This window comes from Leptinotarsa decemlineata, unplaced genomic scaffold (assembly GCF_025532065.1).
Source record: "Leptinotarsa decemlineata unplaced genomic scaffold, Ldec_3_MD MMD2_tig00000035_RagTag_RagTag, whole genome shotgun sequence".
In the NCBI taxonomy this organism is placed as follows: domain Eukaryota; kingdom Metazoa; phylum Arthropoda; class Insecta; order Coleoptera; family Chrysomelidae; genus Leptinotarsa; species Leptinotarsa decemlineata.
The window spans coordinates 6,292,653-6,311,758 of record NW_027412540.1 but is presented as its reverse complement, the minus strand read 5'-3'; the positions used below and the strand labels follow the sequence as shown (position 1 = coordinate 6,311,758).

At 35.0% G+C, this 19,106-nt stretch overlaps 1 protein-coding gene across 3 annotated transcripts in view; it reads left to right on the top strand.

Moving 5' to 3' along the window:
• The window catches only part of LOC111514188 (ras-GEF domain-containing family member 1B), a 378,228-nt gene that overhangs the window by 125,537 nt on the left and 233,585 nt on the right, over window positions 1–19,106 (top strand). For all 3 annotated transcript variants that reach the window (XM_074171797.1, XM_074171796.1, XM_074171798.1), the window contains exon 2: window positions 8,923–9,036. In XM_074171797.1, coding sequence (XP_074027898.1) covers window positions 8,923–9,036 — 114 coding nt within the window. The remainder of the gene's footprint in view (window positions 1–8,922; window positions 9,037–19,106) is intronic.

The following is a 19,106-nucleotide window of genomic DNA, read 5'->3' as shown; positions in this document are numbered from 1 at the left end:
ATGCATGAATAATTTATTCTGAAGTGAAATTGACAGATGAAATTTTAAAGAAGGCGACTGGGCATCTGGGAAAAAAATTAAATGGAAAGGGGGGGTCTTGTGACATATCTTTTTGAAACAAATATTTCACAATTCTAGAATATAATGTCAATATCTTCAACTACTACAAAATGGCGGAACTTTTAATAATTGCCTGAATACATTGACATTTAATTACATAATATGAGGTAATAAGGTTCAGAAGATGCTCGAAATGGTTGCCTTGAACTCCTTGACATATGAACAGCCTATCCCATATTTCACGCCGAACATTTCGAACACAGTAACGTCAATTTCTCTACAAATATCTATTATCCTCTGCCGTATATCCAATATTGAAGCAGGTTCAGTTTCTTACACCTTTTGCTTCAAATAGCCCCATAAAGAAATCCAAAGGTGTCAAATCTGACAAGCGGGCTGGCCATTCTGTAGGACTTTGACGGCCAATACAATGACCGGGAAAAGTAGTATCCAAATAGTTTCTTACTTGTCTGGAGTGATGTGGTTGTGCTCCATCTTGTTGAGTTACAATATCCATATCGAATTCATCAGGATTCGCTTCGACGATTTCAGTGATGAGAGGGTCAACACTAGTTTCCAGCATATATTAAAATATAGTTCCCCTGTTAAATTTTCATCAATAAATAAAGGTCCTACAATATGGTTTCCCAATATTTCTGCCCAAACGTTAATTTATTCTGGATATCGGGTATGTGTTTCCCGGAAAACGTGAGGGTTGGTGTCACTCCAATAACGGCAATTTTGCCTGTATAAACGGCAATTTTGCGGTTTAAAAACATGTACATTCGTACCTAAAACAAATATTCTGGAGATACGTAGGATGCGTTGCAATGTTTTCCGTCATGATTTCGCAGAATTCTGTTCTTCCATCAGGGTTATCTTCAGTTAATTGGTGTATCATTTTAATTTTGTATGGATGATACCTATTCCTCTTCAAAAGTCTCCACTCTTTAGAAGAAGACATCTCACAAACATTTGCGACGGAATAAGTGGAATGTTCAGGATTTACTACCATCTCACCAATTATTTGCCCTACCGGTAGTTGTGAATTTGAATAAAAGTTTCCTCAAATATTTTCTACAGATAGGATGATTCGAAAAACTTTCATTGAAAACCCTTTCGGTCTCGTGAAAATTACGCGTCGCACCGTAAATGAAAATCGCTTCAATTTTTTCTTCCAATGGACGAGATTGTTGACGTGGTACCTTTCTACCAATAAAACTGAAAACTAAATGAGAATATTCTAACTGAACAATGATGTTCATTGTCACTAACATTTTTTGTCGGTTTTATAAACAAAAAATAACTTAACAAACCTTATCGGGTTGTTAGAATTGCCACATGGCAGATAAAAAGGAATATTTCTAGAAATATCGATATTAATGTGTTTGTCTTCAGAAAATTATTCCGCCATTTTGTAGTAGGTGAAGATATTGACTTCATATTCTAGTGTTGTGAAGTATTCATCAGGAGCTTCAAAATGAAGTATCACAAGACCCCCCTTTTCATTTAATTTTTTTCCCAGATATCGACCAGTCGCCATCTTGAAAGTTTCATCTGTCAATTTCACTTCAAATTAAAGTATTCAGGCATTAATTCCATTATCCCAAATTAAAATTTTTTGAGTTGACTCGTTTAAAAAATAAAGGGGGTGACATTAAAGAAATGCACGACTGTATGGCTCCTTGGCAGCTTAAATGACTTTCATATATCTCAACCATGGTATTCGTATCAATCGCACTTCCAAAAGAGGTAGCAACCTAATGTGTTTTGTAAAAACAAGTATTGTATTGCCCGAAAAGTTTATTTCTCACTAAATATGTCGAATTCTTCAGTTCGACTCCTTCAATTCTTGGTCCGCACAAGACAATTGAGTTTTCATTAGTTCAGTTTTGAAATTGATCCATGTGGTAATTGCTTTATATTCAGACATTACAAAAGTGAAAATTTGGTACTGATCAATACCTCTTAGTCCCATGCTTTTGAGGGGGGATATGTGTAAAATGAGAAATTTCCAATTGATGGGTTACCATTCTGAATATTATTGATTTCAAGTATATTTCTTTTTATACATACATTCGTTCATCTGTTTCTGTTATCTTTTGGTCTTCCATTCATTTGATAAAATTTAATATCCACTCATACTTTAACATATTTGAATATATAATATTATTTGAAAACATTTACAAAAAATAACCGCTACGTACTCATAGATTTTTCCGATAGCATTTGGTTTATCTTGGAACTGATAAGATAGTTAACGACTGTATAGTCTCATTTTCAAACGGCTTTGAAAATTCTCAAAAAAAATGCAAAAGGATATGTGGTAGAAATAATATTGTCACTTATAGAGTTTCCTCAGCTGAATACAATTTTACTTGTACTTTGTAGTACTTGCATCTTCATAAAAAAGTTTATCTGATGATCTAATTCATTAAAGAAGGAAAAATTTTTAATAGCCTTTCCATTTTCCATTCAGTCCGAAACAGAATTGACAGATGTCACGTGCATCTATAGCAACCGCCAAACGTGATGGCGAGCGATCGCGCAGGTATAGACTCTCCCAACTAAATTACCATTGGATTAAGATAATCCCCTTGCCGGCCAGTGTCGTAACTATGATTAAATTTAATAAGGGTAGCAAATGGAACATGACTTCTTTGTAATTTCTTTTCATATTTTATTAAGTATTATAGGTAGTAGTACAGTTCATTGAAATGTTATATAATGATACACTCTGTACAGAATATTTGTATGTCTTGTAAGAGCTGTAGTGGGGGATACATTGGCGCTTGCTGTAGTCTTTTTTAATTTTCAGCACTGAAACTCTGTCTTTTTGAATTGGAGATTTTAAAAATATTGTGCATCTGAGGAAAGACTCGAATTCAATTAGAAAAACTATCCAAACCGAATTGAAATTTCTGGTATCACGTACCACTCAGTTTTCTACCAAATAACTGACATTAACATTCACTCTATCCAAGATATTGGCTCAGGGTTCAACTCATTTGAAGAATGTACTCGTAAACCTCAAAACAAACTAAACTTTTCAATAAAAATGTTTCACAGAGTGTAAATATATTCCGTATCTTGTACGTTGTGGAAGCGAATAAAACCGCATATTTGAGTAAATTTTACAGCATAAAAAATGCTCGAAAAGTAAAATGCAATACAATGCTTCAATAGTTATCACTGTCTTACAAGGCATTGCTACATCTTTATATCAATATCATCAGTGATCTAACAAAGTTTATTTAATCAGATGTATCATTAAATCTAATTCATGTATTGCAAAACTTAGATTCCTTAATTGAGTTCGTTTTCCTTTCACTTCCGTTGATTTTATTTTCACACCTTATCAAGACACTATGGTATTTTGTAATTGATAATTGGTAATCGTAATATTCGCGTGTTCTATATTCAAGTAACACTTTTATACATGTATTATAAAATTAGCAACATGGTGGAGAGTTAAAAACGGCTGTTTACATAATCTCATCAGTATGGTGTTCATTTTGTTTGCAATGTTCTCAATTTGTGCTTATTATCCAAAATTGACTAAAGAAAGGGGTTTAATTTTTTTGAATAATACATGAGCTCTCAAATTTTCTTATTGTATTTTAAATATCATTTCATTACTTTGCTTCGAAAATGTTTGTTGGCAGTTCAATGTTTCATTTTCTAAACAGATTTTATGTTTTATGAAGTTTCCTACTGTCAAAATGCAAATACTTGGTGAATGTGTTATACCGAATATGAACAATTAAAATAAGTGTATGAGTTAGCAATGTCCTGTGATCGCAGTTATCAGGGGTGAAATACAAGAGTCCAGGAAAATGAACCTTTTAGGATATCCTACTGCAGACAAAATCTATATTCATGTAAATACAGTGTAACGGAGTATTGATAGATAATTTCAAAAATTTTGTTGAAAGAAAGAATAAACTGATTAGAAGAGAGAAAGAAGTATTAAATATTCGAAGCTGAGTCAATCACGATGTTTCCATTAGCATACTATAAATCAGTGTTCTTCAAAATATACCTCAGATGTACAATAAATAGAGAACTGCATATGATAGCAACTCAATGAAAATACCAAAATAGTATCTAATGTATAAGAAACATTCACCGCAACTTTCAAATAAAGATAGCCCGTTAATACCAGACAATAGCAAACCATCTAACCCATATATATCGATGATGAGTGCCGTATTTGAATGAATTCCTAATTTGAAACATTCTTTAAATAAATATAATTTATATAAGGGAAACGAATTGAGTATTGAAGAGAGTAAACTTCCATGACCGGAGATAAATGTGTCAAAGATATTCTCAGGAATTTGTGGCCATCGTCTGCAGGTTTATATGTCTGACGCTTCGTCTACTACTGCGGTATATATTATCAAATGCGATGAAGTGAAGGTTGACGTACTCGAGTTGTTCTCAATGTAGAAACTACAATGTTGGAATTTGTCTTCAGTTTTATATCATAATTGGTGGCCGCGTCTTCATTTCTCTCAATTGGATCGAATGACCTTATTTGTGTACAATTAAGGAAGGTAGTCAGATTTTACCGATGTTCTTTGCCTCTTCTTTTCTATTGAAATTATTCCTGTATTTCTGAATTTGTATTGCCTCTCCACACATATATTCTTGGATAGTAATTTTGAGTTTTATCGAGTGATTGTGCAATTTCGAATGAGATAATGTGAGTGCCTTCTTTGACAGCATATTTGGCTATAGCTGATTAGTCTATAGCTATAGCTCTAACCACTAGCCACGACAGAAGAAAGGGACAATGAAAACGTTGGTTGAGAGGGTCCGATGCATCTGTGCACCTAAAAGACTCCCCGAGGAACTCAATCACCTAAAAAATGCCTTCAAAGGAAATGGGTACTGCGAAGTGGAATTCGAGCGAGCTAAGAACCAGGAGAAAAAACGCCAAAATAACCCCAGCTAGGCCAGACTAAATTCCAACATTTTAGTTTCTGAATAGATTTGGGAAGCTGAATACAATTATCAGAATGAATGAATCGAAGAGTTTTGTATTAAAAAGTATAATTGTAAATTCTTATTGCAAAGCGCTTTCATCTTTCGTCATCATCAGTGCTCACCTGGAAGTAAGTGATTTAATTGAAAAAAGGTTTTATTGTGAACATTGAATTTTTTTAAATCTTGAGGTTATGAATTTAAAAAATTGTTGATAATTACTTACTCGTCAGGCAACAGGAAGTATCGAAAAACGAGGAAATAGTACATCTGTAAGATTTGATTTGTATAAAACTAATTAGCCCTATAATCAACGAAATACATGTTAGATATTGAAGCCATGTGGTTTGGACAATATGTGATATGAATGAAGAACAACTTGCCACAGAATGTGTCCAAGTCAAGTGTCATGTTAAAAATAATAGTACCAACTTAAGGAGTGATCCACTATGGATTTCAACATTTTTGTTGTAGATAAGCCAAAATGAAAATATATATATTTTTCAGTAATATATTTCTTTTTTTTTATTTTTGCTCTCTGTAAAAGTTTACTTGAGTATTCAAGCAGTGAGCATTGTTAGACAGTTTTTTGGATAGTTCCAACTCTTCAAACAAGTCCAGTCTAAGGAAATTGCTATTGTCAATTTTATGTAAAATTTTGAAATTTCTATTAAGGCTAAAGTTGTTATTGTGAAATTTGATATGGTTACCAAATGCAGATTTTTCAGGCTTTTTTAAATATTTATTCATTAATTCTAGTTCTCTAGTTTGAGAACAACTGGAGCACATCGACCGTTACCTCATCGCCTTCGATTATACAGGGTGTTCCTTAAACACATGCTAATATTCAAGGAGGTAATTCTTAGACCCATTTTGAGAAATAAACTTCCTATGGATGTATGTCCTAAACGCCGCAACTTTTGAGATACAGGGTGGCAAAGTTTTCAAAAATAATAAGTTTTTTAATAATAACTGAGATAATTTTGTAGACATCTTTGGCATATTTGGTACATATGTTCCACGCCTCAAGGCGCATTTTCTGATGTACACAAATTTGTATTTTTTCAAACATTGGCATCCCTACGGGTTTCGCATTGAATATTTTTGGGGAAAAAGTACTACGCCAATCCTTTCTTCTCAAAATAAAATCATTTTTAAAATCCTCATTTATTTTTGAGAAAATTTGATCTCCTGGTATTTCTTTGTCCGACGCATGATTTTCACTCAAAAAAATAAAAATCGACAGAAAGCAAATTAAGAAATTAGATCAATTCTAAAATGAATAAGAATCTGAAAATTGCTTCATAACGCATTACCAATTCCCTAATAATATTTGAAAACATAATCTGCAAAAAAATAAATTTTTCACAAAAACGAGTTTTATTTTATTTTGTGACAGTAAGTCTAAACGAATAGCACAAATTTGTTAATTAGTAATAATACCAAAACTGATTATAAAAATTGTTGGAAGTGGCCACCTGCACTTAGTATGCATGCTTCCGCCCTTCTACGCATGGAATTACGCACCCGTTCAAATATTCCCGGCGTATTTCGTATAGTTTCACACGAGGCAACTATTCGCTCTCTTAAATCTTCTAAAGTTTTAACGGGAGTTTTATACACAAGAGTTTCAAGGTGACCCCATAAAAAAAATCTAAACTGTTGAGATCGGGGGATCTTGCTGGCCATTGCTGAAGTCCTCCGCGACCTATCCAACGATTAGGATAAACTGTATTTAAATGGTTTCGGACAATTACACTGAAATGAGCAAGGGCGCCATCGTGCATGCACCATATTCGATTCCTTAACGCAAGTGGCACATCTTCCAATAACCCAGGTAAGTCTTCTTCGAGAAAGTGTAAATAAGAACGACCATCAAGGCGTCCTGGTAGAAAAAATGGGCCTATTAGATGATCACCTATAATTCCTGCCCATACATTAACCGAAAATTGGTGTTGGAAATGGGTTTCGGTTATTGCATGGGGATTTTCTTCAGCCCACACATGATTGTTATGGAAATTTTGAATGGCATTCCGAGAAAAATTTGCTTCGTCTGTGAACAAAATTTGTGTCTCAAACTGCGGATTTAGTGCAATACTTTGTAGATACCACTGACTGAAGTTCACACGTTGTGGAAAATCTCTGGGGAGTAATGCCTGCACTCCTCAATTTCTTGCAGCACCGCTTCCTCAATTTCAGGAGTTCTTACTACACGAGGTCTACCTTCCGGAGTCCCTTCCTTGAAACTACCAGTTTCCCCAAGTCAACGATGAATATTTGAAAAGGTTCGGCTATCTGGTAAGGCACGATTAGGATATCTTTCCTGATAAATGCGCTTGGCTTCTGTTGCATTATCATCGGCAAGGCCATATACGTAATGCATTTGCGCCATTTCCGCATTCGTATAGTTTACCATATTTACTGATATTCAGAAGCGAACTACCAAAATAATTCCAATAACACTTCAAAATCAATCGAAACGCGCTGTGACAGTTTTTAACACCAACACCTTACTTTAAACCAACATCAATATTAGCTACTGACGTTTGTACATACAGAGAATTCGTTTTTTATTGCTATGGTGGGTACGCTGTTTTTTCTGCTTTTAATCTTTAAAAGAAATCACATATCGACAAACTCCATATTTCCAAGAGGTGCAGTAAATAAATTCTGCTACACGTCATTTATTCCAGGATAACTAAATTTATGTTTTCAAAAATTATTAAGCGGTGCTGCGTTATGACGTAATTTTAATTGAGAACAGTGCATCTGACAACAAACAAATACCTTTCAGATCCTCAATCATTTTGCAACAAATCTGATCTCTTAGTTTGCTTTCAGTCGATGCACGATACCGCATCAGATTTTTAAGGAATTTATCCTTAAGTAAAGCGATTTTTAATTTTTTGAGCGAATACCATGCGTCGGACAAAGAAAACCCAACAAATCAAATGTGCTCAAAAATGTATGGAGATTTCAAAAATAATTTTCAATTCAAGATAAAGCAGTGGCGTAGTATTTTTTTTGCCAAAAATATACATTTCAAAACTCGTACGTACGCCACTGGCAGAGAAAATTAAGAAAATTGTACATCAGAAAATGCGCCTTGAGGCATGGAACATATGTACCAAATATGCCAAAGATGTCTACAAAATTATCTCAGTTATTATTAAAAAACTGATTATTTTTGAAAAATGTGCCACCCTGTATCTCAAAAGTTAAGGCGTTTAGGACATACGTCCATAGGACGTTTTTTCCTTAAAATGGGTCTAAGAATTACCTCCTTAAATATTAGCATGTGTTTAAGGAACACCCTGTATATACCGCAGTAGTAGACGAAACGTCAGGCATAAAACCTGCAGACCACGGTGAAAAAATAGCTTTGGCACAGAATTAAGTATTTTCCAGTCCTACAACAGAATTGGTACGGAAGACAGAATGGTTGGAGATTAGAAAAATACATATAGTCAACAAAAATTACCAACAATTGCCTCTATTAAGTATATATTGTACCATATGAACACTTATTAAACAAACTCTTTTGACAAAACAATGGACTTCAAGTACAATTTTTTCATCCCCTGGAGATTTACAGTAGCTTTTTTTGAGATGTGTTTGTTGAATAAAGATTGTATTATTTAATAAAACAGTTATTTTCAAACAATCAGACAATACCAACTGATCTCAGCATTTCTGTTCAGAAGTGCTAAGTCGAAACTGTAATCATCCTCCACGTCAAATTTAAATAATAATGAATGTTCTGTACATTTCGTGATTATTTGTTCTGTTATAGTAATTTATATGCATCCATCCAACTCTCATTTTTTATACTTGTATCAAAACTAATAATATAATTTTTATGTTTTGTTTCAGATGAGCCCCATAGAAAACGTGGTGCCCAATATAGTAGAAGTTACAACTGAAGATAATGTTCAGTTGAGGCATAAACAAGACAGATCTCGTGATCTCTTCGGAGTTCAACTCGAGGTAAGTAAATCACACTGAAACACATTGACTTTACAACTATTTTCTGAGAATGGAGATGAGAAAATAACGACATGTTAATATTTGATATTCTCAGCAACTTTTTTCATCGTGCGCTGAATAAAATCTTCTAAAATACCACTTGATGTTTCGTCCATAAGAGAGCAGCGGATTAGTGGTGAATGATAAATCAGAAAGAATTATGCCAAAAGAGTCAAAGATCGAGGGAAAGTAGTATTAAGTCTCAGAGAGCGTTCTCAATAGAATAGAAGGTTAATCCACCGCAAAAAAGGGGGGTTGAACCTTCTATGAAAAGAAATCATGGATGAGTGCCATAACTCATAATAATGAGATAACTTATTCATTGAAAATGGTATTCAGTGACAGTACGGAAAAATAAGGGTTCGACATTCTCAAACAAACGTATTCAAAAAACACTTTATTGTGAGATTTTCACTAAACAGTGTTACAAAAACGAAACACGTGTTTCGCCATACAATGTCTTCCGGCGCGTTAAAACAAATATATATACCATTTTATAATGGAAACTCGAGGAATATCAGTCAAATGAGAACAAGTATCTCGGAATGAGAGATAGTCAGCTGTAAAGTTGTATAAACCTTCACTTTGGTAATAATAATAATATTAAGCCTGAGCTCTATGAACTGCGCAACCCGATAACCCCGGATGACGTTTGAAGGGCCCTTGTTGGTTCCAAGAACTTTGCTGCTCCAGGCCCAGATGGGCTGAACACTTATTGGTGGAAAAAACTAACAAGTACCCACCGCCATCTGGCCAGAGTTTTCAACTCATGGCTGGATGGAGAGCAGCCGATTCCGGATTGGTTTGTCGAGGGGCGGACCGTTCTTATCCCTAAAAGCGGAGATTTGTCGATTCCTAAAAATTACAGACCGATAACATGCTTGAATTCGTGTTATAAGTTGTTTACAAGCTTCTTATACACACGAATACCCACCGCAGTTGACCAAGTGTTTGAACGGATATATGAGCAGCAAGGGTCGAAGAGAGGAGTCGCTGGATGTAAAGAGAACCTGCTCATCGATAGATGTGTAACGCAGGACTCGATACAATATAAACGTAACCTCTCTATGGCCTGGATCGATTACCGTAAAGCATTTGATACAATTTCGCATGAGCTCATCTTGCATTTGCTCAGATGCCTTGCGGTACCCGACAACATAGTGAGATGCATTGAACAACTGATACCACTTTGGCGAACTCATTTCACCATAACATATGGTCAAGCAAGAGTCCAAACAGGGTGGGTCACTTTCAGAAGGGGTGTATTTCAGGGTGATTCCCTCAGTCTCCTTCTATTCTGCATCTCATTATTGCCATTATCCATTGCGCTCAGAAATAGTCGAGGGTATAACTGTGGCACCCCCGGAAACCGGAGGCACAAGGTCACCCATCTGTTTTATATGGATGATCTTAAACTTTATGCCTCTGCAGAGAAGGATCTCCATCAGTCTTTGAGGGTGGTGGTAGAGTACACGCATGCTATCGGTATAAAATTCGGGATAGACAAATGTGAAATGGTTCATCTCAAAAGAGGACGATGCGGGGACTACGGAGAGGATGTGCAGCTCGTAGATGGAAGCATCCTACACCATCTGGATGCCGGAGAGACGTATACTTACCTCGGGGTGGAACAACGCCACTCACAAGAGGTAACTGCAGTGAAAAACTCTCTCCACGGCAAGTATCAGCACAAACTTCGATCTGGTCATAGGAACTGTCGGGGAAGAACAAAGTTGCTGCAACAAATATGCTTGCCGTTCCAATCTAACTCTACTCGACGTAAAGATCCGAAAAATGATGCATCTCTATGGGAGTTTGCATCCCAAATCGTCCGTTCCACGGTTGTACTTCCCCCGACAACAGGGAGGCCGTGGACTTTTGAGTTTGGAGTGTCTACATGACAGAATGGTACTGGATACAGCCTGTAAAGTCGTCAGGAGTTCGGATCCCCTTCTCTGCATGGTACGTGACCATGAGAGAGCAGGAATCGGCGCATTTCTCCTCAGGGCAGCTGCCCGAGCAGCTGATGAACTTGGTATAGTTTTCGACTCTGAACGTGGTGACTACAACTCTGTCACGGAGTTGGAACCCGTTCAGCAAAATGCTCAGATAAAATCCGCAGAGATCACCTTACTTCTGCGGAAACACAAGGATAAACCAATGCATGGGGTCTTCTTCAATAACATTGGAGACCTTGGCTTATCAAAGCGCCTGACGTTCGCTTTTCTCAGGTCGAGTGGGCTGAAGTCGGAAACTGAGGGGTTCATCATGGCTTGCCAGGATGGTGTCTTCAACACCTTAGTCTACCGCAGTCGCGTGATGGGTATAGAGGTTCCTGACACAAGGTGCAGAGCCTGCCCCGAGGCGCCCGAGACCCTAATGCACTTGCTATCAGCATGGCCAGCATATGCGGTCTCGGCCTATATCCATCGACATAACGCGGCCCTAAGAGTGCTATACTACGATCTACGGCACTCTTACGGTATTGACGAGACACCGGTGTTGCCCTACGCTCCGGGGGATATTGAATCCGTTGTGGGGAATGAGAAGTGCCGAATTTATTGGAACTATTCATTTCCCACCCTCAGGCTCATACAAGCTAATAAGCCTGATGTAGTCCTTCTCGACCACCAGACCAAAACGATATTTGTCGTGGAGTTTTCAGGCTCCTGGGGAGACGAATATCGTCAGACAAGAGGAGGAAAAACGGATAAAAAATCGAGATTTTCTCTTCGAACTCCGCAGACTCCATCCAGATCACTCTGTCAAGATGGTTATTTTGATTATTGGAGTCCGTGGTGGAATGATGTCCTCTCTACTCTCGAATCTTAAAATCATACCGGCTTGCCGCACTAAGGTAGAAATCTTAGCCGCACAGATGCAGAAGGCTGTCATTCTTGGCTCACTGCGCCTGCTCAGGGCACATGATTCTCGGACCCAATGATCACATACCCCATGGTGTGGGGAGTGGTCATTGGTTGATAATGCTGGCGCGCCCTCCCGAATGTATCGGGGCTTCGGGGGATAGGGCCTGACCAGCGCACACTACGATGAAAAAAATAATAATAACAATAATAATAATAATAAACGTCTTCATTACTACAACCACAAAAAAAGTCACAATATTAAGTTCTAACTACATGTATAGTGAAAGGCGAAGTTCAATTTTTGCAGCTATGCAAATAACTATGCAATAGCTATGCAATACCTTGAAACTTGTCTCAAGCCCTACTTATCGTAAAGTGTCCGCGAGTACTGATATTCCAAGGTCAAAACATCGATTTTTTACTCATCTATTGCAAATATCTTGTTTCCTATGTGTTTTATGCTATTTGTGTTCATTATAAATATTGTAGAGGAATTAATTCTCTTCACTTTTTGTTCACACATTTTGCATGTTTTACTATTACGTTATAATTAATAAACTGACCGGTTCAATCATTATTTGAGAATGGAGTGCTAACCTTGTTGACAGTCTATAATGCTTCAAATTCTGAGGACTGTATCGATCGTCTTCGCTATGCCCAGTTCACCAAGGTAACAAAACTGAATGAACCTGTTCAGTTATCAAATCTTCCACCAACGAGCGCAGCAGCTCACCAACATTTCAAACGTGTTCATTATCAAGTTCAGACTTGGTTAGGACATGATTTAGAACCTAGAATTGAGGTTAGATAATTCCTGGAACATGTTATGACAATGAAAACACCAGTTCTAAAGGAATAGCTTAACACAGTATTTTGCAACTGCGAGAATAGTTGTGGTTCGCGATGTGGATGTAGCCTTTGAGAAGCAGCCTTTGCAATTACAGCGACATGATTGTGCCAAGACATATTGGTGTCTATTTTAACCCCCAAAAAATTTATCGAAGCAGAAATCGGAATTGTCTGACTTAACATTATTATATCCGGTTCAGAGACATTTATGTTTTTGGGTTTTTGTGGCATTGAATTGAACCTGGTTACTTTCACACCAATTCGAAATTACTTCTATATCCTCATTAAGATATGCAACCTCCTGCTGCCGGTGAAGATATGCATCCGCAGCCGATGTCCTGGAATCCAAATATAATGACGAGACAAATGTGCTGTCGTCAGCAAAGCAATAACTATACTGGATTATTGTTTTTTTCCAATGAGTCGTCAACATAACATAACGATTCGATCACTTATCACTCATTTCTCTCATTGTCTATTTGTCAATTACATGTACAAACGCATATGAATTCTTCGACGCACTGTATTAGGGTTAAGTGGAAGAACATTTTCGTAGTAAAACTATCGTTTGTCTGCAGAAAATGAACTTCGCCCTTCATTTTCAGAAATGTTTTTATTTTTTTTGCATACAATGTTAAAATCTATATGTATATTATTTGAAAATAATAAAGACCTTTATTATTATTATTATTATTATTAATATGGATCCCTGGGAAACACCAGTGTTGGTGGTGAAAGTTTTCGAGAGGAATCGCACGTTGTAAAGTAAGACGTCGGTAATCCTTGGCTCGCTCAAGTTTAGACATTTGAGGATTTTCGTTCATTGGGGGAGACAGCTGGTTAACCAAAAAACAGATACTAATCATATTAGCACTAACTTCTACTTCAGTAGTCGAGATAATCTTAGTTGAGATTGATGAACGAAATCTAAAGAAAAATTCGTGAGGTTTTGAAATGTATGATTACAGTCCGCGTAATACATCAATAATTTCTGTTTCTTATCATTTCAACCAAAGCACTACAATTAAAATGCTGCATTTTGAAATCTCCATCTTCTCTAAATTTTAATAATCTCAATTATATTTTTTTGCTGAATTTTGAAAAATGCCAGACTATTAGAGAGCAAACCTTCAGCTGAATACTGACTCACATACAGACTCACTGAATATGGACGATCTGAAACAGTGCAAACTGAGAACCAGAACAATTTTTTTTTTTAATCGGTGATCCCACCGATGTCTTCATTCGGGTTTAAGCATTTTGTATGTAGAATTCGATTCATTCAGAGTCCTATCACCTCTGGTGGGTCGAAACAGCGGTGTCTGATCTTGGATCACAATTCCGTAAATTTTTATAACTATTTAATTTTTACTACAGTATACTCGGTTCTCTGAACTTTTCGTCTATAGTTTTGTCCATGCTCGACTAAACAGGAAATTCAAAAGTCGATATTTCGTGAACATCAGTATTGTCAATCCCAAGTAGCCATGCTTTCGTCATATTTTCATTTTTTATCAATTTGTATTTTAATTTTGCGAAAATGATTATCAACAATATAAATGGAACCACCGAATTTTCATCGACAGGGTTATAGTATCTTAGTTGAAAAATGTGGTATTCCTTTACGAAAAATGCATATATGAAGTGGCATTATCTTGCAAATGAGAATATTAAAACATTTTAAATAGTTTTTACAGAAAAAACGTATCTAGTTTTAACAACAACAACATTTTTAAACTGTTTTAATAATTATAAATAAAATAAATCTGAAATGGGTACTTTGTAATTTTTATATTTTTTGGGATAATTTATTAATACTTTCTCAAATGTTCATGATCAATATAATCAACGACAAATGAAACTAATATTGATTGTACTCTCCTAAAAAAAACAGAACTTGCACCCTAATGGCTATATTCTCACAATAGTATATGATATTCCTATAGAATTGTAAAATGTTAGAGATGTAGATTTACATTATCAAGTCATTCATTTGAAAAATTGATATCACCTTTTAAATAAGCATTTTCAATTAACGAATATCAGAATCTTCCTAGCACACATCTTGATTGAAATTTTGAATGTTGAAGATACTTTTTTGGATAATTTTTGAGGTAGGTATTTGATATTTGGTGAATTTGAAAAAAATGTTAAGTTGCAACCCTTAAAGTGACGAATTCAATTATTCTAATGAAATTCCAAATGCCTTTATTTCCCTCATAATTGATTTTTCTCATGACTTTTGATTGTTGGAGTATTTCTTTTTCCAGTTTACTGGAAGAGTGCGACGATGTCGATAATTTTCCGTGCATACGTGAACGTAGGCGATACGCACGTGTTACAAACATAAAAAAATCCCCACGAAAAGCGATAAAAATCTGAATAACCGATAGCGCTATCCAGAAATTGCCATGCCGCATTGAAGGTAGAAAAAGAAAACAACAAATGAAAATGCTTCCGCACTACCACGAAAAGGTAGCTTGGCAACCAATACAAACACACAAACTTGCATTGATTCGCTGAAAATCCGGTTCTAACCAGAAAATAATCGATAAAGCGGAATGCCTAGGTTTTCGCCGGGAAAATCAATTTCGGTATTGACATAATAGTTGGACGAATACCAAGAAACATGAATGAAAGCGGTACCTAATTTCTCAAGGAGAGTTATTAACTGATTTGGTTTACAACTGGAAAAGATACAAATTGATTATTAAAAAGCCATATCAGTATCCCACTTCGCGTTTCGAATAAGGAGATATAAAATGAATTATAAGATCAAAAACTGATGTATTTACTGAGGACATTTCAACTAAGAAAAAATACTTTTCTATTTCGAAAATGCAGAACAATTCATTAACAATATAAAACATACTGTCAGACCCGTGCATTGTCTTTCTTCTAAACTGCAAATTTTATCATTAAACTTTGCGACAATTCTTAGAAAGCATCAGTTTTTCATTTTTAGATCCTTGAATTTCGTCAATGTACGTGATCTTTACATCTATTTAATAACACGATTTTGGGAGATTGCCTCAAATAATTCACAAAACTGTAACTCGTGCTTCACTATACAATATATTCTGCCAGACATTTATCTCTATTAAGTAATGAACACGCCTGATAAGTCTATTTCTTATGTTTTAAGTTTGTAAAGTTTTCATCAAGTATATCCTAATTTCATCGAATATTTCGTATGTATGATTCGGCCGTTACTTGATGAAGATCCATAAACAACACCTCACGATTTGATCTCCACAAACTTTATTTGAGAAACATGTTTCGATGACACAGGAGCTTCTTCAACAGTGATTTGAATACTACAAGTTGATTCTTATGCTTATATTTATATACCACAGGTAACTACAATTGAGACTACCTTCATCACTCTACCTTAACGTCTACAAATATTATATACCTGAGTTACCTCTTTAATTATGATTACCTGAAGCATATTATCTCACTTCTACATCAATAATGATACTTCCTCAGTTTTTTAAGAAAACAAGTTCAATTATGGTGATCTATTCAAATCTAGTTGGTCATTTATTAGAATGTTTGAATTCTACCCATCCATATCAACACAAAGTAGCAGCTTATAATATATAATTTCAATAAAGAACTCAATATAATCAAGCAAAATGCTGACCAACTGGATTTGAATATATATCCATTATTGAACTTGTTTTCTTAAAAAACCGAGGAAGTATTATTATTGATGTAGAAGTGAGGTAATATATGCTTCAGGTAATCATAATTGAAACGGTATCTCAGATATATAAAAGTTGTAGAGGCTTAGGTAATTTGATAGAGGTAGTCTCAATTGTAGTTACCTGTGGTATATAAATATTAGCGTAAGAATCAACTTGTAGTATTCAAATCACTGTTGAAGAAGTTCTTGTGTTAGCGAAACATGTCGTGAAATATTTCTCAAATAAAAATTGTGGAGATCAAATCGTACGGTGTAGTTTATGAAATTTCGTATGTACTCACAAAAGGATATGAATCGAATATAACTTGAAAATGTGTCTATATTCTGGTTCACAAATGAAATGGAACAATCTTTCATAACTTCAAATCATACCAGGTCAACACCTTTTTATCAAATTGTATTTTCAACTTCCCTACCGTAGGAGTTTCGAAATCGAAATGAACATTGTACATTCATTATGAATGTAGAAACTGTGGATTGATTGTTTTCGTTCCAAGTGTTTTCAGAAATATCTAAAATGTCACTGCGCTTTCATTCCAGGTGTAACAATCTTCTTTCATATTGTACTCATATAATTCAACCACAAAATTATTTTTTCAATACGAACCTGAATATTTCACCGTAGTTTTCGTGATGAATTTTGGTTCTGATTGTATTGAAGTACCGTGAAATACTAGCAAAAATATTTCATAAGAAATTTTACTTTACAGTTGAGTGATTTTCAACAATTAAAGAAATTATTGTTGAGGATGTGGAAATAGTTCGTTAAATAAATTCATGATAGAAAAACTCACAAAAGATGATTACAACAAATTTTCTGAATTATGCGCTATGATGAAATATACAACAGAGAGAAAAAAGACAAAATATACAAACTCAATGTCAAACCAACAGAAAATGTAGCACAGCAAAAAAGATATCAGGAATCATTTTATAAAAAAAACAATGAAATACCCAATTTTCCATTGTTTATTGACAGGGTTGCTTTTATCTAATTTCACTAAACAAACACAGGGTTGCTTTTATCTAATTTCACTAAACCAACACAGGGTTGCTTGTGTTAAAAGAAACTAATCTGTCAATGAAATTTGCGTTACATTTACATTATTCAAAAATAGATTCAAGAACAAAAAATAGCATGAGAATGTAATCTATCAAAAAGTAATGGACGAAAGTCTCGAAAAACATGGATACCATAATCATAAATACCATTCAGGAAGTATCGCAATGGTCCAGATCAAATATTTCAATTATCTAACTGGTTTCAACGAAAAAACTGGACTATAAAAAACAAATATTTTTAATCCCGAAAAACACCCATCATTTTTAGAAAGTAAAAAATGTTCAGATAATTTTCCCGTGTACTGATGGTAATAAAGTTCATATTTTATCTTATGCAACTTAACTGAAGAAAAGTACCTACCTATATGTGGAAAAATCACGTTACCTTTCTACCACTTTTTTTGTAATAATTTAATGTAAGGTGAATGGTTTACAATAAACTCATCATCATTATAATTATTATAAAGAAAATATATGCAGTTAGTCTTAGATGGCGTTTCTAAAATGTATCTGCATAATATTTCTTGGTTTAAACAAAACAGAGATGGTCCTAAATTTCCGAACAGGTATAGATTGGAACAAGTGGTCCAGTTGACTGGTTTCATATACTTCAAGTCCACTGGATTCTCACAACTTCTTCTGTTTGGATACTAGGACCGACAAGTGCACATCTCGAAAAATATGTATATGCGTTTTCGTTCAATTTTTCGTGATGTTTTTTTCTATGGTTTGCCAGAAAACGATATAAAATATACAACTACGTCTATATTTAAAAATTTGTTGTTGGAGAATACAAAATGCCCATTTTCAAATCAAAGGAAATGTTCAACGAACGCTTAGTATTATTTTGTCATATCAATAAAAATAACAAAAGTGTGAGCAAAAAGGAAAATTGTCAGTTTCTGTATTTCTTCTCAATTCTCTATATATTGGTTGCAATCGATCTAACCTGTACCTCATAATGGTTTAGAAAGATACTAAAACAGTCTCAATAAAAAGTTGCCTTACGGTATGATAAAACTAATTCATTGTAAATTGGAGTGCAACTTGTCTCTAGTGAAATAGATAAGGGTGAGATAAATAATAGCTGGTTTTGATAATTTCTAGGTTTAGATTAGCAGTAAAACGAGTGTTTGATTTATTGATGTGTTAGAAATGTAACGTGTAACGTGTTAGAAATCACACGTTAAAAGGTAAGACCTCGTTAATCCTTAGCTCGCACAAGTTTCGACTTCTGAGGGTTGTCGTTCGTAGGGGTGCGACAGCTGGTTAACGGAAAAACAGATTTTGAAAACAGATTTTGGAAACAGATTTTGAAAACAGATTATTCCAAGTGGGATTATCGTCAACTATCATCAATTAAAATGTATCTCATCAATTGTATTATCTGGCTTCATATTACAATTTGAAGTACTATAATAATTGATATTTATTTGATGATTGATATCTGCTTAAGTTTATTATTAGTGTCCAATTCCAGTACTTTTTACACTGCCCTCTCTCGATAGGTCGGAAATTGACTTTCCAATATACTTCGTCATGTT